This window comes from Monodon monoceros, unplaced genomic scaffold, assembly GCF_005190385.1.
Source record: "Monodon monoceros isolate NGI ecotype Baffin Bay Population unplaced genomic scaffold, NGI_Narwhal_1 Super_Scaffold_15, whole genome shotgun sequence".
Classification (NCBI taxonomy): Eukaryota; Metazoa; Chordata; class Mammalia; order Artiodactyla; family Monodontidae; genus Monodon; species Monodon monoceros.
In genome coordinates, this window is record NW_021703771.1 from 53,436,726 (window position 1) to 53,460,854 (window position 24,129).

Genomic DNA, 24,129 nt, shown 5'->3' on the forward strand with positions numbered 1-24,129 from the left:
CGTTAGCTATTAATATCAGAAAATCATGCCTTGCTAGGAAGCCATTGTTTCTTCAAGAATCCTGATGAAACATCGTAAGAGTTCTTTCTATTCATCTACTTTTTCTTTCATTGGTATTAGGCTCAGTAGAGAATGAAAGCTGGGACAGTAAGTGTGGCTGCTTTGGCATACCAACATTTTCCACAATTTCCCAACGTTTCTATCGAACGCTGTTTTAGAGAGCTGGTGCTAAAGGCTAAAGCCGCAATGTTCGCCCGTCTATGACGTCACGGTGCGCCCACCGAGGGTGTGTTCCATCAACAGCCAGGCGCCGCGGGAGGGGCGGGGCTTGAGCGTGCTGACGTCACTACCGGGCGCCAGGCGCGCTCAATTGGCGGCGGATTCAAACGTTCTGGCCTGGTCTCAGGGCCTGTAGAAGCGTCGGAGTCGGGGTTCTCGGTGTCCCCGCGGGCGTGAGCTGCAGTGCGGCGCAGGGAGGACCTAGGAAGCTTAGGCGGCTGGTGCCCGAGCCGGAGGGAGAGGATGGCGCTCTCGACCACAGTCTCGCAGAAGAAGCTGATAAAGCGGAAGGCTCCCCGCGGTTTTCTAAAGCGCGTCTTCAAGCAACGGAAGCCTCACCTCCGTCTGGAGACAAATAGCGACCTACTGGTGAGATTTTGTCCCTTCTAGGACTGGAAGTGGGGCGGAGACAGGGGAAATAACCCCCAGCCTTTATTTTGCCGCCCCCAGCCAATCTAGCTTTCAGGCCTACGTTTGAGGTGTTCGCAGCAACACCTGGGCGGGTTTGCCCCGGCCTGGCATATCAGTTAGTATTCCTGATGCTGAGTTGTTTTGGGGCCCTCTGAAATGTAGATATCCTGACCTTTTTTTTACAGGAGGCTATTAGCCACATCAATTTAAGGAGAAAACTAACGTTAAGTTCCTGTTTATAGTTTTTCAATATCGCTATTAAGGAGCACAGTCTGGTACTGTGCTTAGTGTAATTTGCAAAGGTTCGAAAGATACATTTAAAAAAAATAGATTTTGGAATTCAGGCTGGGTTATTTTTATTTAAATATTGTAAAAGGCATTACTGACATGCCTTTCAAAAGTGCCTTTCTCCTTGCCTTCCTTTCTTCCCCTTCTTTTTACGTTGTTAAACAAATATATTGCCCTATTTCCTCTACTTTAGCTTATTTACTAAAGAACCCTGATCCAAAAGTTTATTTGTAAGTAGTATGCTCCCAAATGTGAATTCGTTTTCCTAGACAAATAGAACACCTGTTAGTTTAGTTTTCAAGCCCAACCATTAAAAGTTTTATCTGACTCATAGTAACTGCAGCATAATGCTCACATGATAAATAACCACAACCAGTCCACGGTGTAATATTTCTGTTTTGAAATAAATTAAGAGTTTTTATGTTGAATGCCTGGAATATATATCCCTCTAGCAGAATGAACACTGTTTCCCTAGGTTTAAACCATAGGAGGCACCTCCTGTGGTTTGTTACAAGAGCTCTTTGAGTAAAGGAGACACTACAGGTGGGCACCTAATTTCCCTGAGATCAAGGATAAAGAATTGTGGATAATAGGGATATATGGCATGGAGGGTGGCTTAACAATACATCATTCCATCTCTTCTTAAGCTACATTGTCCCCCTCCCCCCCCACCTCTTTTCTCTACAGCCTCTGCCAGCTCTCTACTGCCTCCCCTAATTTTAGGGTTTCTATTTTTAATAAACTACTATAGAATTGTCTTCACTTTTCCTTTCTCTGAGCCAAAACAACTTTTTTTTTCCCTTGGAAAAGTAGCCCTTCTAATATCTCCTGTCCTTTCTTGTTCCTTTTTTAGACCCTATAAGAAAAGACAATATATATTGTTTTATTACCCTCCTTCCCCCAAGGTGGTGATTAAGGTGGCACAAGTGAGCTGTATTAAAGTGAAATTGATTTTCAAAAGAATTTTAGGTAATTTATTCTGAAGTTTTCACTGGTGCTGGGGTTCTCTCAATAAATGGAGGGGGGAGGAAATGTACCTGCTCTAGAATCTAGGAGACTACCAGCTCGTGTAGATTGTTGGGCAGAAATTTCTCAAGTAGTCAGATTGCTCCCCCTTCCACACTTGCCTGCCCCAAGTGATCCCTGGACAGGAGGGCTCTGTTGTGGAGTGGGATCCAGGTGGTACAGGAAAGAAGGGGAGGTGAGATTCTAAGCATTTGCAGTGGTAGGGGAATGGAAGTTCTTTATGCTACCGTCTATTACTAGACTGTATGCTTGTCTTTGGCTTTCATTATTTCTCCTTCACCGTCTTGTATATGCCATGCGTCACTCTGGTTTCTTTACTTATGGTTTTCTGCTTGCCATTGGTACTTAATTATCTTACTCAGCAGGTGTCCCACATCATCCATAAACTTCTCTACAATTAAGGTAGTCTGTTTTTTTTCCTGAACTTTGATAGCCGTAAGAGTGTACATCATACAGTTTAGCTACTGGGACCTGACACTATTCTCTAAGTTTTATATGTCAGTGTTGTCTCCCAGTGCGGTATGCAGCTTCTTGAGGCGAAGGGACCACGCATATCTCCTTTTGTGTCTTCCATTATCTTTAACACAGAACTAATCTACTTTTATGATGTCTTTGCATAAGATATTTCTTCTGTTTGAAGGTGTCCTCACTCCACTCCGCTTCTCAAACTTCAGTTATTTCAAAATTCAGTTCAAATGCCTGTTATTCGGTGAAGCCTTCTTTCATGGTCTTAAGAAAGCATCAACCTTACCTTCCAATATCATCTACTATCACACATTTGTCTTTAATTAGGTTTCATTCTCCCATGGGACTGGGAACTTTGAATTGGGAACTTATTGTATTCCTGGTTAGCATAATACCTTGAACATTCTGAGTGTACAATTAAAGTTGGGAGTGATGATGAGTATATGTGGATTGATATTTCTAACATTTTACTTATAACTTCCTTGTGTTACTTCATATTCTTCTGCACTGGCTTTTTATTGTTGTTTTATTTTATGACTTATTTGATTGTATATCACCAGGGCCAATACTGATGAGTGTATGTTAATCTCAAATTGTTCGGCTTTCTTGTGACTCAGTTTTTAGATTTATCACTAAGGAATATTGTGCAAATATCTGGGTACTTACAGTTTATGTAAAACTCAGAAGTGCTGTGAGGAAGTGGGGAGGAAGTCAGGCTGGCCCAGTCTTTTGGTCACCTGAGACTGTCAAATGGATACCTCTTTGTAAATTATCTTTTGGTTTACCTTTCAAGCAAGCTGATTTTTTATTTTTCCCAAGTGTAAGTTCTTGATGGAATGGCTTTCAGGATTGAATGTCTAGCTGGAACCATAAAATTTGCTTTTGTTCTGACCCTTTTAATTTAAACCTTAGTGCACTTGAGTGACACCACTCAATTAACTGTTTTATTACAGATAAATAGGTTGTTTAAAAAAAAATTCTGACATTAAAAAAAAAGTAATATTAATTCAGTATCTATGGTTCATGCCCATGAAGAGTAAAGGACTCAAGCCTCAAAACAGTGTGGTTTATTTGGGATTGGCTAAAAAATTTTTTTGCCTAATTTGGGGAGGTATGGATGGATCTTTTGTTCATGCAGTAATAATTGACTACCTACTTCATATTGGGCCATGGGCTAAAGGTCACTGGGGATATAATGTCTGGGAAGATAGACATGGTTTAGCCCTTTATAGTACATTGAAGAAGACAGGTGAGAAATTGCTGCCTAATGTATGTAGTATGTGTAGTGATAAGTTCAGGGCGCCATGGATCTATATAACCTTACATATTGGGAGGAATTGGGCTTTTTAGAGAAGTCTGTAGACCAGTAGCATGGCTGTAGGCAAACTTGTATTTGAATACTGAAAGAAGTTCAAAAGACCTAGTATAGAACTGAAAGTTGGGAAAGGTGAGAGATGAAATTAGAAAAGCCTAGTCAAGTGGGGTTTAGTATTAAGGAATTTGGAATTTTTCATGAGGCATCTGGAAGATATTTAGCTTTAGAAGTAGAAAATACAGATTAACGGAGGAAATTGAGCCATGTTATGGAGTACGTTTGTTGCAGAAGGAAATGGTATATCATTGGAAGTTTAAAGAAATTTTGAATGACATGGTATAATGTAAAGAATCAGGATTGGGTGATTTAGCTCAGAGTTCTTGTGAGAATTAAACAAGACAGTGCATCAAAAAAGTACCAAAAGAATATCTTCTTCCATAGGTCCTTTATCATGTTAAATTTAAATGCCCAAGCTCCTCTGCTTGCCCCAAATATCACTAAAATATTCTTAAACATCTATAGCAATCCACTAAAGATTTCTGCATAATAATTTAAAGCACCACATTACCTAGTTATTAAACATTTGGTGAACTGTTGGGGAGAGTTAAGTATTGTGTGTTTTTTTTTAATTTTATTTTTTTATACAGCAAATTCTTATTAGCTATCAGTTTTATACATATTAGTGTATATATATCAATCCCAATCTCCCAATTCATCCCCGCCCCCGCTTTCCCCCCTTGGTGTCCATACATTTGTTCTCTACATCTGTCTCTATTTCTGCCTTGCAAACTGGTTCATCTGTACTATTTTTCTAGATTCCAAATATATGCGTTAATATACAATATTTGTTCTTCTCTTTCTGACTTACCTCATTCTGTATGACAGTCTCTAGGTCCATCCATGTCTCTACAGATGACCCAGTTTCGTTCCCTTTGATGGCTGGGTAGTATTCCATTGTATATATGTACCACATCTTCTTTATCCATTCGTCTGTTGGTGGCATTTCGGTTGCTTCCATGACCTGTCTGTTTTAAACAGTGCTGCAATGAACATTGGGGTGCATGTGTCTTTTTGAATTATGATTTTCTCTGGGTATATGCCCAGTAGTGAGATTGCTCGGTCATATCGTAATTCTATTTTTAGTTTTTACGAAACCTCCATACTGTTCTCCATAGTGGCTGTATCAATTTGCATTCCCACCAACAATGCAAGAGGGTTCCCTTTTCTTTACACCCTCTCCAACATTTGTTGTTTGTAGATTTTCTGATGATGCCCATTCTAACTGGTGTGAGGTGATACCTCATTGTGGTTTTGATTTGCATTTCTCTAATAATTAGTGATGTTGAGCATCTTTTCATGTGCCTCTTGGCAATCTGTTTCTCTTCTTTGGAGAGATGTCTATTTAGGTCTACTGCCCATTTTAAAAATTAAAAAAATTTTTTTGCGCTATGCGGGCCTCTGACTGTTGTGGCCTCTCCCGTTGTGGAGCACAGGTTCCAGACATGCAGGCTTAGTGGCCATGGCTCACGGGCCCAGCTGCTCCGCGGCATGTGGGATCTTCCCGGACCGGGGCACGAACCCGTGTCCCCTGCATCGGCAGGCGGACTCTCAACCACTGTGCCACCAGGGAAGCCCTACTGCCCATTTTTTGATTGGGTTGCTGGTTTTTTTAATGTTGAGCTGCATGAGCTGTTTATATATTTTGGAGATTAATCCTTTGGCCGTTGATTCGTTTGCAAGTATTTTCTCCCATTCTGAGGGTTGTCTTTTCATCTTGTTTATAGTTTCCTTTGCTGTGCAAAAGCTTTTAAGTTTCATTAGGTCCCATTTGTTTATTATTGTTTTGATTTCCATTACTCTAGGAGGTGGGTCAAAAAAGATCTTGCTTTGATTTATGTCAAAGGGTGTTCTTCCTATGGTTTCCTCTAAGAGTTTTTTTTTTTTTTTTTTTCCCGGTTCACGGGCCTCTCACTTCTGTGGCCTCTCCCGTTGTGGAGTACAGCCTCCGGACGCGCAGGCTCAGCGGCCATGGCACACGGGCCCAGCTGCTCCGCGGCACGTGGGATCTTCCCAGACCGGGGCACAAACCCGTGTCCCCTGCATCGGCAGGCGGACTCTCAACCACTGCGCCACCAGGGAAGCCCTCCTCTAAGAGTTTTATAGTGTCTGGTCTGGTCTTACATTTAGGTCTTTAATCCGTTTTGAGTTTACTTTTGTGTACAGTGTTAGGGAGTGTTCTAATTTCATTCTTTTACATGTAGCTGTCCAGTTTTCCCAGCACCACTTATTGAAGAGACTGTTTTTCCTCCATTGTATCTCCTTGCCTCCTTTGTCATAGATTAGTTGACCATAGGTGTGTGGGTTTATCTCTGGGCTTTGTATCCTGTTCCCTTGATCTGTATTTCTCTTTTTGTTTCAGTACCATATTGTCTTGATTACTGTAGCTTTGTAGTATAGTGTGAAGTCAGGGAGTCTAATTCCTCCACCTCCATTTTTTTCCCTCAAGATTGCTGTGGCTATTCGGGCTCTTTTGTGTCTCCATACACATTTTAAGATTCTTTGTTCTAGTTCTGTTAAAAAAAAAATGCCATTGGTAATTTGATAAGGATTGCATCGAATCTGTAGATTGCTTTGGGTAGTATAGTCATTTTCACAATATTGATTCTTCCAATCTAAGAACATGGTATATCTCCCCATCTGTTTGTGTCATCTTTGATTTCTTTCATTTGTGTCTTACAGTTTTCTGAGGACAGGTTTTTTACCTCCTTAGGTAGCTTTATTCCTAGGTATTTTATTCTTTTTGTTGCAATGGTGAAGGGGATTGTTTCCTTAATTTCTCTTTCTGATCTTTCGTTGTTAGTGTATAGGAATGCAAGAGATTTCTGTGCATTAATTTTGTATCCTGCAACTTTACCAAATGCATTGATTAGCTCTAGTAGTTTTCTGGTAGCATCTTTAGGATTCTCTATGTATAGTATCATGTCATCTGCAAACAGTGACAGCTTTACTTCTTCTTTTCCGATTTGGGTTCCTTTTATTTCTTTTTCTTCTCTGATTGCTGTGGTTAAAACTTCCAAAACTATGTTGAATAATTGTGGTGAGAGTGGACAACCTTGTCTTGTTCCTGATCTTAGAGGAAATGGTTTCAGTTTTTCACTGTTGAGAATGTTTGCTGTGGGTTTGTCATATATGGCCTTTATGATGTTGAGGTAGGTTCCCTCTATGCCCACTTTCTGGAGAGTGTTTATTATAAATGGATGTTGAATTTCGTCAGAAGATTTTTCTGCATCTTTTGAGATGATCATATGGTTTTCATTCTTCAATTTGTTAATATGGTGTATCACATTGATTTTTTTTATTGAAGAATTCTTGCATCTCTGGGATAAATCCCACTTGATCATGGTGTATGATCCTTTTAATGTGTTGCTGGATTCTGTTTGCTAGGATTTTTGCATCTATATTCATCAGTGGTATTGGTCTGTAATTTTCCTTTTTTGTCATATCTTTGTCTGGTTTTGGTATCAGGGTGATGGTGGCCTCTAGAATGAGTCTGGGAGTCTTCCTTCCTGTGCAGTTTTTTGGAAGAGTTTGAGAAGGATGGGTGTTAGCTCTTCTCTAAATGTTTGATACAATTCACCTGTGAAGCCATCTGGTCCTGGACTTTTGTTTGTTGGAAGATATTTAATCACAGTTTCAATTTCATTACTTGTGGTGGGTCTGTTTATATTTTCTGTTTCTTCCTGGTTCAATCTTGGAAGGTTATACCTTTCTAAGAATTTGTCCATTTCTTCCAGGTTGTCCATTTTATTGGCATAGATCTGCTTGCAGTAGTCTTTTAGGATGCTTTGTATTTCCATGGTGTCCGTTGTAACTTCTTGTTCATTTCTAATTTTACTGATTTGAGTCCTCTCCCTCTTGATGAGTCTGGCTAAAGGTTTATCAATTTTGTTTATCTTCTCAAAGAACCAGCTTTTAGTTTTATTGATCTTTGTTATTGTTTCTTTGTTTCTACTTCATTTATTTCTGCTCTGATCTTTATGATTTCTTTCCTCCTCCTAACTTTGGGTTTTGTTTGTTCTTCTTTCTCTAGTTCCTTTAGGTATAAGGTTAGATTGTTTGAGAATTTTCGTGTTTCTTGACGTAGGATTGTATTGCTATAAACTTCCCTCTTAGAACTGCTTTTGCTGAATCCCATAGGTTTTAGATAGTCATCTTTTTGTTGTCATTTGTCTCTAGGTATTTTTTGATTTCCTCTTTGATTTATTTAGTGACCTGTTATTTAGTAACATATTGTTTAGTCTCCATGTGTTTGTGTTTTTTATGTTTTTTTCCCTGTAATTGATTTCTAATCTCATAGTGTGGTGGTCGTAAAGGATGCTTGATATGATTTCAATTTTCTTAAATTTGCTGAGGCTTGATTTGTGACCCAAGATGTGATGTATCATGGAGAATGTTCCATGTGCACTTGAGAAGAAAGTGTAATGTGCTGCTTTTGGATGGAATAAATATCAGTTTATTTATTATAAATATGATAAATATTCTTATAAATATCAATTTAATCTGGTTGGTCTGTTGTGTCATTTAAAGCTTGTGTTTCCTTATTAATTTTCTGTCTGGATGATCTGTCCATGGGTGTAGGTGAGGTGTTAAAGTCCCCCACTATTATTGTGTTACTGTCGATTTCCTCTTTTATAGCTGTTAGCAGTTGCCTTATGTATTGAGGTGCTCCTATGTTGGGTGCATATATATTTATAATTGTTATATCTTCTTGGATTGATCTCTTGATCATTATGTAGTGTCCTTCCTTGTCTCTTGCAACATTCTTTATTTTAAAGTCTGTTTTATCTGATATGAGTATTGCTACTCCAGCTTTCTTTTGATTTCCATTTGCATGTAATACCTTTTTCTGTCACCTCACCTTCAGTCTCTGTGTCTCTAGGTCTGAAGTGGGTCTCTTGTAGACAGCATATATATGGGTCTTGTTTTTGTATCTATTCAGCGAGCCTGTGTCTTTTGGTTGGAGCATTTAATCCATTTATAGTTAAGGTAATTATTGATATGTATGTTCCTATTACCATTTTCTTAATTGTTTTGAGTTTTTTTTGTTGTTGGTCCTTTTCTTCTCTTGTGTTTCCACTTAGAGAAGCTCCTTTAGCATTTGTTGTAGAGCTGGTTTGGTGGTGCTGAATTCTCTTAGCTTTTGCTTTTCTGTAAAGCTTTTAACTTCTCCATCGAATCTGAATGAGATCCTTGCTGGGTAGAGTAATCTTGGTTGTAGCTTTTTCTTTTTCCCTTTCATCACTTTAAATATATTGTACCACTCTCTTCTGGCTTGTCGAGTTTCTGCTGAGAAATCAGCTGTTAACCTTATGGGAGTTCCCTTGCATATTATTTGTTGTTTTTCCCTTGTTGCCTTTAATAATTTTTCGTTGTGTTTAATTTGTGTCAGTTTGATTACTGTGTGTCTCAGCATGTTTCTTCTTGGGTTTATCCTGCCTGGGAGTCTCTGTGCTTCCTGGATTTGGGTGACTATTTTTCCTTTCCCATGTTAGGGAAGTTTTCCAGTATAATCTCTTCAGATATTTTCTCGGGTCCTTCCTCTCTCTCTTCTCCTTCTTGAACCCCTATAGTGTGAATGTTGGTGTGTTTAATGTTGTCCCAGAGGTCTCTTAGGCTGTCTTCATTTCTTTTCATTTTTTTTCTTTATTCTGTTCCATGACATTGAATTCCACCATTCTTTTTCCAGGTCACTTATCTGTTCTTCTGCCTCAATTATTCTGGTATTTATTCCTTCTAGTGTATTTTTCATTTCAGTTATGGTGTTGTTCATCTCTGTTCTTTAATTCTTCTAGGTGGTTGTTCTTTAATTCTTCTAAACCTTTGTTAAACATTTCTTGCATCTTCTCAGTCTTTTCCATCATTCTTTTTCTGAGGTCCTAGCTCATCTTCACTATCATTATTCTGAATTCTTTTTTGGAAGGTTGCCTATCTCCATTTAATTGTTTTTCTGGGGTTTTATCTTGTTCCTTCATCTGGTACATAGTCCTCTCCGTTTTCATTTTGTCTCTCTTTCTGTGAATGTGGTTTTCATTCCACAGTCTGCAGGATTTTAGTTTCTTGCTTCTGCCAAGTGTTATGTATTAATTAATTCTCACTGCAAAGAGTGTGTACAATTATATAAATTATCAAATAAATTATATGTTAAAGAGACTATCTAATTGGACCTAGGTTGGTAGTGACTTCAGGCACATGGCAGAAGCAATGGATAGAGATGTTACCAGTAATTTAAATAAAAGAGCAGTAGATGTGATGCTAGAGGGAGAAATGAGATAGGACTGCAACTCACTTTACATTCTCTGTTGCTTGGGTTCGAGCTCTACTTTAACTGTTTTCAAGCTATATATATATGCATATAGAATGAGTAACCCTTTTGTGTTAGGGTAGTGAATTTTGAGTAAAATATTTAGCAAAAGGTACATATTGAAATAGTGAGGTTAAATAATGATATATGTACATATATATTATGGTATATGTATATGTTTTGCTAATATGTAGAAGTTGTTTCTATAAGAATATGCAAGAAGCTGGCAACCATAGTTTACTGGGGATGATGTGGAAGAGCGACTTACTTTTGTCAGTCTATCCTTTTGCAGACTTTTTGCTTTGTATTTTGAAATACCTATTGGTTCACAAGAAGTAGCAAAAATAGTAAAGAATTCCCCTTACCTTTTTTGCAACTTCCCACAATGCTAATATCTTATATAGCTACAGTTCTTTGTGGACTTTGGAATTTTGTATTGTCTGCTTATTTTATGTAGTTTAAGGCTACTTTTTAAGAAATTTTAAGATTATTAATAGTAGATATGATTATTTTGATGTTGGAAGCCAAGTAACTTGACCTTTGTATATAAATGCAATAAACTTTTAAAATTTTAATTATTAACATGTTTTTAATTAGATATTTCAAATTAAATATCTGGTTACAAAATCTTTATACCTTGGATTGTAGAATGAGAGATGACTAGCTTTAAATACAATATTTGATATTTTTTTTAATTTGGGGGAAATTTTAAATTACATTAGAAACTTAAATTTAGTTGGAATGGGAAACCGGAATATTTTTTCTTAATAGAGACTTACCTATGTTTTGATATAATGATCCTTTAGAGTAATGTTATTGTCTATGGCCTTTGGTCAGCTTTACATAGACTTGTTTCATGTATTGTAATAACTAAGTCTCTTTTTATGGAATCTTAAGATGGACATATATTAAACTGAATTCTGTTACTTTAAATAAAGGTTAATTGATGTAATCGCAGTAGTAAATAGTACAGCATTAAAATTGGGGATATTCTTTTTATTTTTTTTATAAATTTGTTTATTTTTACTTATTTATTATTTTTGGCTGTGTTGGGTCTTCATAGCTGCGTGCGGCTTTCTCTAGTTGCCGCGAGCGGGGGCTACTCTTTGTTGCGGTACGTGGGCTCCTCATTGCGGTGGCTTCTCTTGTTGCGGAACATGGGCTCTAGAGCGTGCGGGCTTCAGTAGATGCAGCACGTGGGCTCAGTAGTTGTGGCTCGTGGGCTCTAGAGTGCAGGCTCAGTAGTTGTGGCTCACAGGCTTCGTTGCTCCATGGCGTGTGGGATCTTCCCAGACCAGGGCTCGAACCCGTGTCCCCTGCATTGGCAGGTGGATTCTTAACCACTGCACCACCAGGGAAGCCCGGGGATATTCTTTTTAAAAGTCATTATTTCAAAACATCAGTGTTTGAGCTTAAAAATCCTTTTGCATTTTCTCTTTTAAAGGTGCATCTGAACTGTTTACTGTTTGTTCATCGATTAGCAGAAGAGGCTCGGACAAATGCTTGTGAGAATAAGTGTGGAGTCATTAAAAAGGAGCATGTACTGGCTGCAGCAAAGGTAAGCTCTGAATTTCTTTTCTTCAGCACAGTTGCCTTAAAACACCACCTAGTTCGTCACCTCTGCCTGGTTTAGATTCCTTATTCAGTTTTGTTGACTGAGTTGATGCTTGGCTTTTCACAGGTTTTAATTACAGAGTTATGTCTTTTTTTTATTATGTATATTATGGATTTCTGATGGAAAGATTCATGGCCATTGCCTTATTGCCATTTAGGGGAAAATAAGTGTTTGACTGCTAATCTGTAGGATATGTAGTAGCCTATATATAGCTGAGAAGGTTTATTACCTTGAAATTTATCAAAACTTTGTTCTTGATCATTTTAAGTTTACCTAATGATTTTTCTACATTTGTTTTGAGATTTGAGTGACTTCTGAATCATATTGCTTATATAAGCAGAGAAGATTGCTTCTTACTGATATTTCTGTATAATGTAATAGTATGATGTCTAGGGCAGAGTTTTTTCCATATATGTCCCCAAGATTATTTTCACTTGATGTTAAAGATGCCCCAATATAAAAGGCTTCTGGGGTCAGATAAGTTTATATAACCTAACATACTATACCTCCTTGAATAGTCATAATGTTACGTATAGAGAGCTTGTTTCTGTAAGAATATGCAAGAAATTGGCACATGGTTGACTGGAGTATGATGTGTGAGAGAGACTTATTTTTGACAGTTTACCTCTTTATAGGCTTTTTTTGTTTAACACTTAATATTTTTGAAATAATTATAGACTCACAGAAGGTGCAAAAACAGTGTAGAGTTCCACTGTACCTTTTATCCAACTTCCCACAAGGGTAACGTCTTTATATAACTATAGATATGTAAAATTATGAAAGTTTATGAGAAGTATACCAGTAATTTGTTGAACTCTGTTTAATTTAGTATTTTGTAAATTTGGGTGTATAATATACTTAGAATTTTGTAAATTCATTTGAGTACATAGTATTCTTTTGCAGTCCCTATACTAACTTCTTGTAGAACAGAAAAGTACTGGCCTAGGGTATAAACCTATTTGGTGACTTCTGTGGAAGCCTAGAAATGGGCATGCCTTGGCATTTTTTAAGGGGCTTTAAATTCTCTTACAACTATGAACATTTCAACAAGTTTCTGTACTATTAAAGTTGATATAAGTGCTTTCTGCAGGTAAAGCAAGGCTTAAGAACTTGAAGAGTGTATGTGTGTGTCTTAAATTTAGGGTTGGTTTGTTTTTATTAATGAATTTATAAGTGTACTTACCTAAAAGTAGGTAAGTTCTTTAAAATATTTTTGGATATATTCTGGTCTCTAATGTTCCTTGTCTTTTACAACTTAAGATCTCATTTTGTTTAAAATGAGATTAAAAATTATCTTAAAAATTATCTACCTAACAAGCTTTTCAGCTTGAGATGACTAGTCTTGGTCTCTGATATAATTCCAGCCTAAATACAAGAAATTGGTGTTGCAGTGGATTTGTATTGCTTTATAGTTGTTAAATCCTGATTCATAATAGGATTCTCAAGTTTTGGAACATTCCGTAACTCCCCGAATTACTAAATTGTCTATAAACCTCAAGTTGGGAGCCATTAATCTGTACACTTTTGGCACAGTTGAAGAAATTAACATCTAGAAGTGACTATTATAAAACCAGATTTTGAGAATCTAGGCATGTTTCACATTCTTTGAGAGAATTACACTATTTTAGAGAAGTCTGAAACCGTTTATAAGGCAAAAGATTCCCTAATCACATTCCAAATTGGGTTTTATAAATTCAGAGACTTGCATACTATACACATAGGACTTTTCAACTTTTTGTTGAGGAATTGTGTTTTATTTGGCATAGGTATAATATGAATCTTCATTTTCTCCCCCTCACAGGTAATTCTAAAGAAGAGCAGAGGTTAGAAGTCAAAGAACACATTTTTGAAAATTATATGATGTATTATTTTAGGTGGTAACAGATCGTGAAAGCACTTTTTATATAGCAGTTAATATTGTGTATTAAAATATTGGCTAGCTGAAGGATGTGTGTGTTTGTATGTTTTTTACTGGTATTGAAATGTCTCAAGTATACACATAGAACTATATATAAGCTTTGTATTTGAGGAATTGTTTCATTTTAAATGGCCTTTAGTTCATTCTACTTCCCTTTTTGTTGGTACTGCAGATGTTTTACATATCAAAAAAGGAATCTTAGTGTGTGAAGTAGCTTGAAGAGATGTATTTCTTAGAATTAAGTTTATAAGTATTTAGATTTAGCCACAGTTAACTATGGAATCAATTTAATCTCTGAAGGAAGGCAATGTGCAGTCAAATCTAGGTGTATTTTAAATATTTTAACTGTTTAATGCCTTTGCATAAGCAATGCAGTCTACTTTTATTGAGGCCAATAGTGTAATAATATAATTTCTCAACTGTAAACACCAGCAGGGTGTTTTCAAAAACCTAGTTCCCTCCAAAACCAAAAAAAAAAAAAAAAAAATACAGAGCAAATTGACGTATTTTCTTCAAGTCACACAGATTTAATAGATGGGTATTTGTTTCCCCCCAAGAAATTTTTTAGAAATTTATCGCATATCATCTAATAGTTGTGTTTTTAACTTTTTATTTTGGAATAATTATAGATTGCAACTTGAAGTTGCAAAAGTAGTACAGAGAGGTCCACTTGTACTCTATATCCAGTTTTCTCCCAGTGCCTACATCTTAAATAATTACAGTACAATATCAAAACCAGGAATTTGACTTGGTACAGTGTGTGTACAATTCTGTACCATTTTAGTACATTTGGAGATCTGTGTAACCACCACTACAGTCAAGATACAGAATTATTTCATCATCACAGACTTCTCCATCATGCTATTCTTTTATAAATTACACCCAGCTCCCCACGTCCACTGCACACACAACACTCCCCTTCCTATTTCCACCATCCCTAAGCCATGGCAACCACTAAACTGTTCTCCATGTCTATAATTTTGCCATTGTGATGCAATCATACAGGTTATGACTTTTGGGAATTTGCTTTTTTCACTCTGCATAACTCTCTTGATCCTCCAAGTTGTTGCATGTAGCAATTTGTTCCTTTTTATTACTGAGTCGTCATATTCCATGGTATTTATGTACCACAGTTCGTACAGCTATTTACTCATTGAGGGATATTTTGATTATTTCTAGTTTTTGGCTATCACAAATAAAGCTGTTGTGAACAGTTGTGTACCAGTTTTTATACAAAACAGTTTTCATTTCTCTGGGATAAATGCCCAGGAATGTGATTGCTGGGTTTAATGGTAAGTATGTGTTTAATTTTTCAAAAAGAAATGGCCAAAGTATTTTGCAGAGTGGCTGTACCATTTTGTATTCCCATTAGCAGTTTGTGAGAGTCATTTTTTCCTCCTTCTCATGAACATTTGGTATTTTTTATTTTAGCTGTTCTGCTCTGAATGTCTAATCATGGTTTTTAATTTTCATTTCCCTAATGGCTAATGATGTTGCACATAATTTCATATGTTTGTCATCCATTTTTTCTCTTTAATAAAATGTTTCTTCGTTTCTTTTGCCCATTTTCTATTTGTTTTTCTAATGTTGAATTTTGAAAGTTTTCTAGGTATAGGTCTTTGGTCAGACATGTGGTTTGCAAATATTTTCTTCTATTCTGTAGCTTGCCTTTTATCCTTTAACAGTATCTTTTGAAGGTCAATGATTTTCACTTTTGATGAGGTCCAGTTTATTTTTTATTTATTTATTTTCATGCTGTTGGTGTCATGTTTAAGAACTCTTCACCAAGCCCTACATCTTATAGATTTTCTCCTGTATTATTATTTTTCAAACTTACCCTTTTTTGTTGCTATTGCATTTTTCTTTTTAACATCTTTATTGGAGTATAATTGCTGACAATGTTGTGTTAGTTGCTGCTGTATAACAAAGTGAATCAGCTATATGTATACATATATCCCCATATCCCCTCCCTCTTGTGTCTCCCTCCCCCCATCCCTATCCCACCCCTCTAGGTGGTCACAAAGAACTGAGCTGATCTCCCTTTGCTATGCGGCTGCTTCCCATTAGCTATCTGTTTTACATTTGGTAGTGTATATATGTCACTGCCACTGTCTCACTTCGTCTCAGCTTACCGTTCCCCGTCCTCGTGTCATCAAGTCCATTCTCTATATCTGCATCTTTATTCCTGTCCTGCCCCTAGGTTCTTCAGAACCATTTTTTTTTCTGATTCCATATATATGTGTTAGCATACGGTATTTGTTTTTCTTTTCCTGACTTACTTCACTCTGTATGACAGACTCTAAATCCATCCACCTCACGACAAATAACTCAGTTTCGTTTCTTTTTATGGCTGAGTAATATTCCACTGTATATATGTGCCATGTCTTCTTCATCCCTTCATCTGTCAGTGGACACTTAGGTTGCTTCCATGTCCTGGCTATTGTAAATAGTGCTGCAATGAACATTGTGGTACATGACTCTTTTTGAATTATGGCTTTCTCAGGTATTTGCCCAGTAGTGGGATTGCTGGTTCATATGGTAGTTGTATTTTTAGTTTTTTAAGGAACCTCCAAACTGTTCTCCATAGTGGCTGTATCAATTTACATTCCCACCAACACCGCAAGAGGGTTCCTTTTTCTCCACACCCTCTCCAGCATTTATTGTTTGTAGATTTTTTGATGATGGCCATTCTGACCCTTGTGAGGTGATACCTCATTGTGGTTTTGATTTGCATTTCTCTAATGATTAGTGACGTTGAGCATCCTTTCAGGTGTTTGTTGGCAATCTGTATATCTTCTTTGGAGAAATGTCTGTTTAGGTCTTCTGCCAGTTTTTGGATGGGGTTTTTTTTTTTGATATTGAGCTGCATGAGCTGCTTGTATATTTTGGAGATTAATCCTTTGTCAGTTGCTTCATTTGCAGATATTTTCTTCCATTCTTAGGGTTGTCTGTTCATCTTGTTAATGGTTTCCTTTGCTGTGCAAAAGCTTTTAAGTTTCATTAGGTCCCATTTGTTTATTTTTGTCTTTATTTCCATTTCTCTAGGAGGTGGGTCAAAAAGGGTCTTGCTGTGATTTATGTCATAGTGTTCTGCCTATGTTTTCCTCTAAGAGTTTTATAGTGTCTGGCCTTACATTTAGGTCTTTAATCCATTTTGAGTTTATTTTTGCGTATGGTGTTAGGGAGTGTTCTAATTTCATTCTTTTACATGTAGCTGTCCAGTTTTCCCAGCACCACTGATTGAAGAGGCTGTCTTTTCTCCATTGTATATTCTTCCCTCCTTTATCAAAGATAAGGTGACCATATGTGTGTGGGTTTATCTCTGGGCTTTCTATCCTGTTCCATTGATATATATTTCTATTTTTGTGCCAGTACCATACTGTCTTGATTACTGTAGCTTTGTAGTATAGCCTGATGTCTGGGAGCCTGATTCCTCCAGCTCCGTTTTTGTTTCTTAAGATTGCTTTGGCTATTTAGGGTCTTCCGTGTTTCCATACAAATTGTGAAATTTTTTGTTCTAGTTCTGTGAAAAATGCCATTAGTAGTTTGATAGGGATTGCTCTGAACCTGTAGATTGCTTTGGGTAGTACAGTCATTTTCACGATGTTGATTCTTCCAATCCAAGAACATAGTATATCTCTCCCTCTGTTTGTATCACCTTTAATTTCTTTCATCAGTGTCTTATAGTTTTCTGCATACAGGTCTTTTTTCTCCTTAGGTATATTTATTCCTAGGTATTTTATTCTTTTTGTTGCAAAGGTAAATGGGAGTGTTTCCTTAATTTCTCTTTCAGATTTTTCATCATTAGTGTATAGGAATGCAAGAGATTTCTGTGAATTCATTTTGTATCTTGTTACTTTACCAAATTCATTGATTAGCTCTAGTAGTTTTCTGGTAGCATCTTTAGGATTCTCTATGTGTAGTATCATGTCATCTGCAAACAGTGACAGCTTTACTTCTTCTTTTCCCATTTAGATTCCTTTTATTTTTCATCTCTGATTGCTGTGACTAAAACTTCCAAAATTTTGTTGAATAATAGTGAAGGAAGTGGGCAACCTTGTCTTGTTCCTGATCTTAGTGGAAATGGTTTCAGTTTTTCACCATTGAGAATGATGTTGGCTGTGGGTTTGTCATATATGGCCTTTATTATGTTGAGGTTACTTCCATCTATGTCTGCTTTTTGGAGAGTTTTTATTATAAATGGGTTTTGAATTTTGTCAAAAGCTTTTTCTGCATCTATTGAGATGATCATATGGTTTTTATTCTTCACTTTGTTAATATGGTGTATCACAGTGATTGTGTATATTGAAGAATCCTTGCATTCCTCAATAAAGTGGGATAAAACCACTTGATCATGGTGTATGATCCTTTTAATGTGCTGTTGGATTGTGTTTGCTAGTATTTTGTTGAGGATTTTTGCATCTATGTTCATCAGTGATATTGGACTGTAGGTTTCTTTTTTTTTTTTTTTTGGTGACATCTCTGTCTGGTTTTGGTATCATGATGATGGTGGCCTCGTAGAATGAGTTTGGGAGTGTTCCTCCCTCTGCTATATTTTGAAAGAGTTTGAGAAGGATAGTTGTTAGCTTTTCTTTAAATGTTTGATAGAATTCACCTGTGAAGCCATCTGGTCCTGGGTTTTTGTTTGTTGGAAGATTTTTAATCACAGTTTCAATTTCAGTGCTTGTGATCGGTCTGTTTATATTTTCTGTTTATTCCTGGTTCAGTCTCGGAAGGTTATACCTTTCTAAGAATTTGTCCATTTCTTCCAGGTTGTCTATTTTATTGGCATAGAGTTGCTTTTAGTAATCTCTCATGATCCTTTGTATTTCTGCAGTATCAGTTGTTACTTCTCGTTTTTCATTTCTAATTCTGTTGATTTGAGTCTTCTCCCTTTTTTTTCTTGATGAATCTGGTAATAGTTTATCAATTTTGTTTATCTTGTCAAAGAACCAGCTTTTAGTTTTATTGATCTTTGCTATTGTTTCCTTCATTTCTTTTTCATTTATTTCTGATCTGATATTTATGATTTCTTTCCTTCTGGTAACTTTGGGTTTTTTTTTTTTTTGTTCTTCTTTCTCTAATTGCTTTAGGTGTAAGTTTAGGTTGTTTATTTCAGATTTTTCTTGTTTCTTGAGGTAGCAGTGTATTGCTATAAACTTCCCTCTTAGAACTGCTTTTGCTGCATCGATAGTTTTTGGGTTGTCATGGTTTCATTGTCATTTGTTTCTAGGCTTTTTTTTTTTTTTTTTGCAGTATGTGGGCCTCTCACTGTTGTGGCCTCTCCCGCTGTGGAGCACAGGCTCTGGACGTGCAGGCTCAGCGGCCATGGCTCACAGGCCCAGCCGCTCCGTGGCATGTGGGATCTTCCCAGACTGGGGCACAAACCCGTGTCCCCTGCATCGGCAGGCAGACTCTCAACCACTGTGCCACCTGGGAAGCCCTCTAGGTATTTTTTGATTTCCTGTTTGATTTCTTCATTGATCTCTTGGTTATTTCATAGTGTATTGTTTAGCCTCCATGTGTTTGTATTTTTTACATTTTTTTCCTGTAATTGATATCTATTCTCATAGCGTTGTGGTCGGAAAAGATACTTGATACGATTTCAGTTTTCTTAAATTTACCAAGGCTTGATTTGTGACCCAAGATACGATCTATCTTGGAGAATGTTCTACGAGCACTTGAGAAGAAAGTGTATTCTGTTGTTTTTGGATCGAATGTTCTATAAATATCAATTAAGTCCATCTTGTTTAATATATCATTTAAAGCTTGTGTTTCTTTGTTTATTTTCATTTTGGATGATCTGTCCATTGGTGAAAGTGGGGTGTTAAAGTCAACTACTATTATTGTGTTAGTGTCGATTTCCCTTTTTATGGCTGTTAGCATTTGCCTTATGTATTGAGGTACACCTATGTTGGGTGCCTAAATACTTACATTTGTTATATCTTCTTCTTGGTTTGATCCCTTGATCATTATGTAGTGTCCTTCTTTGTCTCTTGTAACATTCTTTATTTTAAAGTCTGTTTTGTCTGATTTGAGAATTGCTACTCCAGCTTTCTTTTGTTTTCCATTTGCATGGAATGTCTTTTTCCATCCCCTCACTTTCAGTCTGTATGTGTCCCTGGGTCTGAAGTGGGTCGTTGTAGGCGGCATACGTACGGGTCTTGTTTTGTATCCATTCAGGCAGTCTGTGTCTTTTGGTTGGAGGTTTCAATCTATTTACATTTAAGGTAATTATCAGTATGTATGTTCTTATTACCATTTTCTTAATTGTGTTGGGTTTGTTATTGTAGGTCTTTTCCTTGTCTTGTTTCCTACCTAGAGAGGTTACTTTAGCATTTGTTGTAAAGCTGGTTTGGTGGTGCTGAATTCTCTTAGCTTTTGCTTGTCTGTAAAGGTTTTAATTTCTCTTTTGAATCTGAATGAGATCCTTGCTGGGTAGAGTAATCTTGGTTGTAGGTTTTTCCCTTTCATCACTTTAAATATGTCCTGCTACTCCCTATGGCTTGTAGAGTTTCTGCTGAAAAATCAGCTGTTAACCATATGGGGATTCCCTGTATGTTATTTGTTGGTTTTCCCTTGCTGCTTTTAATATTTTTTCTTTGTATTTAATTTTTGATAGTTTGTCTTTGTGTTTCTTCTTGGATTTATTCTGTATGGGACTCTCTGAGCTTCCTGGACTTGATTGACTCTTTCCTTTCCCATATTAGGGTAGTTTTCAACTATAACCTCTTCATATATTTTCTCAGTCCCTTTCTTTTTCTCTTCTTCTGTGACACCTATAATTCAAATGTTGGTGTGTTTAGTGTTGTTCCAGAGGTCTCTGAGACTTTCTTCATTTCTTTTCATTCTTTTTTCTTTCTTCTCCTCTGCAGTAGTTATTTTCATTATTTTATCTTTCAGGTCATTTATCCGTTCTTGTGCCTCAGTTATTCTGCTATTGATCCCTTCTAGAGAATGTTTAATTTCATTTCTTGTGTTGTTCATCATTGTTTGTTTGCTCTTTAGTTCTTCTAGGTCCTTGTTAAACGTTTCTTGTATTTTATCCATTCTATTTCCAAGATTTTGGATCATCTTTGCTACCATTACTCTGAATTCTTTTTCGGGTAGAGTGCCTATTTCCTCTACTTTTGTTTGGTCTGTGGGTTTTTACCTTGGTCCTTCATCTGCTGCGTATTTCTCTGTCTTCTCATTTCGCTTAACTTACTGTGTTTGAGGTCTCCTTTTCGCAGGCTGCAGGTTCATAGTTCCCGTTGTTTTTGGTTTCTGCCCCCAGTGGGTAAAGTTGGTTCATGGGTTGTGTAGGTTTCCTGGTGGAGGGGACTGGTGCCTGCGTTCTGGTGGATGAAGGTGGATCTTGTCTATCTGATGGGCAGGATTGTGTCTGGTGGTGTGTTTTGGGGTGTCTGTGAACTTAGTATGATTTTTGACAGCCTCTCTGCTAATGGGTGGGGTTGTGTTCCTGTCTTGCTAGTATGGCATGGGGCATCCAGCACTGTAGCTTGCTGGTTGTTGCGTAGAGCTGGTTGTTAGCGTTGAGACGAGATCTCTGGGAGAGGTCTCACCAATTGATACTATGTAGGGCTGGGAGGTCTCTGGTGGTCCAGTGTCCTGAACTTGGCTCTCCCACCTCAGAGGCTCAGGCTTGACATCTGAGCGGAACACCAAGACCCTGTCAGCCACATGGCTGCTGGTCTTGGAGAGTCTTCTGGAGAGACTGGGGGTGGCTGTGGCTTACTCTGGGGACAGCAAACACTAGCCGAGCGGCAGCCACAGTCAGAAGCTCCTTCCACCCTCCTGTATTATATTTTTACAAGTTTCATAGTTTGTTTTACATTTAAATCCCTTATTATTCAGCTTTTCCAGCACCATGTTAAAAAGAGTATCTTTCCTCTTTTGAATTTTTTCTGTACTTTCTTTACAAATATGTCAGTCATAGTTGTGTGGGTTATTCCTAGGTTCTCTGTTCCACTGATTTCTTTGAGTCACTCCACCAGTAACACATAGTCTTTATTACTGTGGCTATACAATCAGTCCTGAAATTTGGTAGAATAATTCCTCTCACTTGATTCTTTTTCAGAATCTTTTTGGCTCTTCTAGTTTCTTTGCCTTTTGTATACATTTTAGAATAATCTTGTTTGTATTTACCAAAGAACCTTGCTGGAATTTTGATAGGAGTTGCCTTAAACCTGTATATCAATTTGGGGAGAATTGGCATCTTTATGCTATGTTGAGTCTTTCAATCAATGAATAAAATAATGAAAAATGAAAAAGGAAGTTCACTATGTCATTATTTTAGGGTAGGTCTGCTGGTGACAGATTTTTGTTTTCTTCCTCTGAGAATGTCTTGATTTCTCTTCATTGTGAAGCATATTTTCACTTGATAAAGAATTCTGCGTTATAACTTCTTTTAGCACTTAAAAAATGTATCACTTCCTTCTGGTTTTCATGCTCTTTGATGAAAAATCTGTTGTAATTTAAAATGTTTTTCTTGTGCAGTTAATGCATTGTTTCTCTGGCTGCTTTCAAGAATTTTTTTTTTTTTCTGTCTTTAGCAGTTAGAAGTTTGGCTACGATGTGTTTTGGCATAGATCTTTGGATATATCCTATTTGGAGGTGACTGTGAATTTTTGTGTTTGTTTTTTGCCAAATTTGGGGAATTCTCAGGCGTTGCTTTTTTTTGGAATACCTTTAGCCCATCATCTTTTTCCTCTCCTTTTGGGTCTCTGATGACACAAATGTAAGATTTTTTTTTTTTAATCCACAAAATCCTGGAGCCTGGGTTTTTTTGTTTTGGTCTATTTTCTGTTGTTCTGATTGGATAATTTGTATGTTCTATTTTCTAATTCACTGATTATTTCTTCTGTCTTCTATATTATGCTTTTGATTTATTGAGGGTTTTTTTTCAGTTATTGTAATTTTTAGTTCTCAAAGTTCCATTTGTTATATCTTTTATATCTTCGCTGTGCTATCACAGATTTTCTTACACCATTCTGGTGGATGAAACCACTGCCATGTTACTGCTTTTGGGAGTAGAAGTCTAGGTTCTCCCCTGAGCCTCTGACAACCAGCGGTGAGGATGGAGGGGGCTCTCTCTCCTTGTTGCTGCTGGGCAGAAGTGGGAGTTCAGGTTCTCCACTAGGCCTTTGCTGATACCATCCTGGTTGGGCCACTTTGTTACTGCTACATACCTGTATTCCACTGATGTTTTGGGGGGGGGGTGGCCATGTTACCCCTGAGCAATGGTGAAAAGTCCCCACTCCACTAGTTTCTGATACCACCCAATGGGGAGGGGAATGGACAACTCCTTGTTTTACCACATCATGAGAGTAGAATACCGGACTTTATGTTGTCTTTGCTGAAACTGTGAGGGTATGTGCTTGTTACCACTGAGTGGTGAAAATGCTGCCTCTCTGGTAGGTCTCTGATACTTCCGAACAAGGGAAGGATGGAGTGCCTTGTTACTGCTGGGTGTGGATGAAATTCTGGGCTCAGGATGAAATTCCTAGTTTCCCATTTGGCTGCTCTTACACCACCCTGGTAGGGGGGTTGAGAGTGCATCGTTATGGCCTGGCAAGAGTAGAAATCTGAGCTATCTGCTTGACCATTGCTGATGGGGGTGCGGAGTAGGGGCTGCAGTTTTTATCTGGTGTTTGGTTGGAATAAAGTGGTTATTGTCTGAAAATGTTTTGTCTTGTTAGGATGCCCCTTGTTCTTTGGTTAGAGTAGATTTGGGGGGGGTACTTTTGTTTTCCCCCTCTTGTCTGTGGCCATTGGCATTTGTAAGTTGCCAGCTTTTCTAGTATCCAGTCTGATATAGGAAAAAAAATAAAAAGAAAACCCAGGGAGCTCAGCACTGTATTTTTCCTTTGGTCCTAAGTTTGTAGCTAGTCCTCTGTCTTGACTTACATTACATATATATAATATATAAATAATATGTTTACCTTGAAAATAGGAGTCCTAATTGTTATTTAAGTAAAGACTTCAATGAAGTTACCAATAGCTAAGTAAAATATTTTATTCTTAATAAATATTATGAATGGAAAAAAATTCATCTGCTTGAAAATTGTCACATAAAATGATCTCATTAACCCCAGTGCCAGTTTGGAATTTGTCAGAGTTTTATAGTATACCTTTGACCCTGATGAATGCCAGAATACCCAAAAGTACTGCTTTTGTGGTTGGTAGATGGGCTTGAGAATGCTAACTAATGATTCACAAATCCATTTAGATTTATTTTGGATATAATCCCACCTAGAATTTTAATATTAGAATAGATAATTCTTAATATCATTAATATTTAAATCATTGCTTGTTAGGTAAATCAGAATTTTGTCCTGCTTAACTTGTAATTTGTGTTCTGGTTTCCTCAGAGTTTTGAAGTATTCTGAAAAGTGCCCAGCATGGAGTTTGCTCTTGATTTTATTTAATGATTATATGTTGAATAAAAT

At 37.1% G+C, this 24,129-nt stretch overlaps 1 protein-coding gene across 2 annotated transcripts; it reads left to right on the top strand.

Annotated features, from left to right (window-relative positions):
• The first annotated feature begins 375 nt into the window (after nucleotides 1–375).
• Nucleotides 376–14,494, top strand: CENPW (centromere protein W). Of its 2 annotated transcripts, XM_029224222.1 has the most exons (3): nucleotides 376–648; nucleotides 11,590–11,703; nucleotides 13,562–14,494. In XM_029224222.1, exons 1-3 carry the CDS (start codon nucleotides 523–525, stop codon nucleotides 13,586–13,588), a joined length of 267 nt encoding a protein of 88 aa, XP_029080055.1. In that variant the 5' UTR covers nucleotides 376–522; the 3' UTR covers nucleotides 13,589–14,494. The 2 variants fall into 2 exon arrangements, with proteins under 2 accessions (XP_029080055.1, XP_029080056.1); XM_029224223.1 differs by lacking the exon at nucleotides 13,562–14,494 and having other exon boundaries at nucleotides 523–648; nucleotides 11,630–11,707.
• Nucleotides 14,495–24,129: the final 9,635 nt, after the last annotated feature.

Bases quoted from the DNA above. Each gene is read 5' to 3' on its own strand.
- CENPW (XM_029224222.1), top strand. From the start codon at position 523: ATGGCGCTCTCGACCACAGTCTCGCAGAAGAAGCTGATAAAGCGGAAG. The intron at 649-11,589 runs GTGAGATTTTGT...TCTCTTTTAAAG, and splicing joins AGACAAATAGCGACCTACTG to GTGCATCTGAACTGTTTACT. The intron at 11,704-13,561 runs GTAAGCTCTGAA...TCCCCCTCACAG, and splicing joins ATGTACTGGCTGCAGCAAAG to GTAATTCTAAAGAAGAGCAG.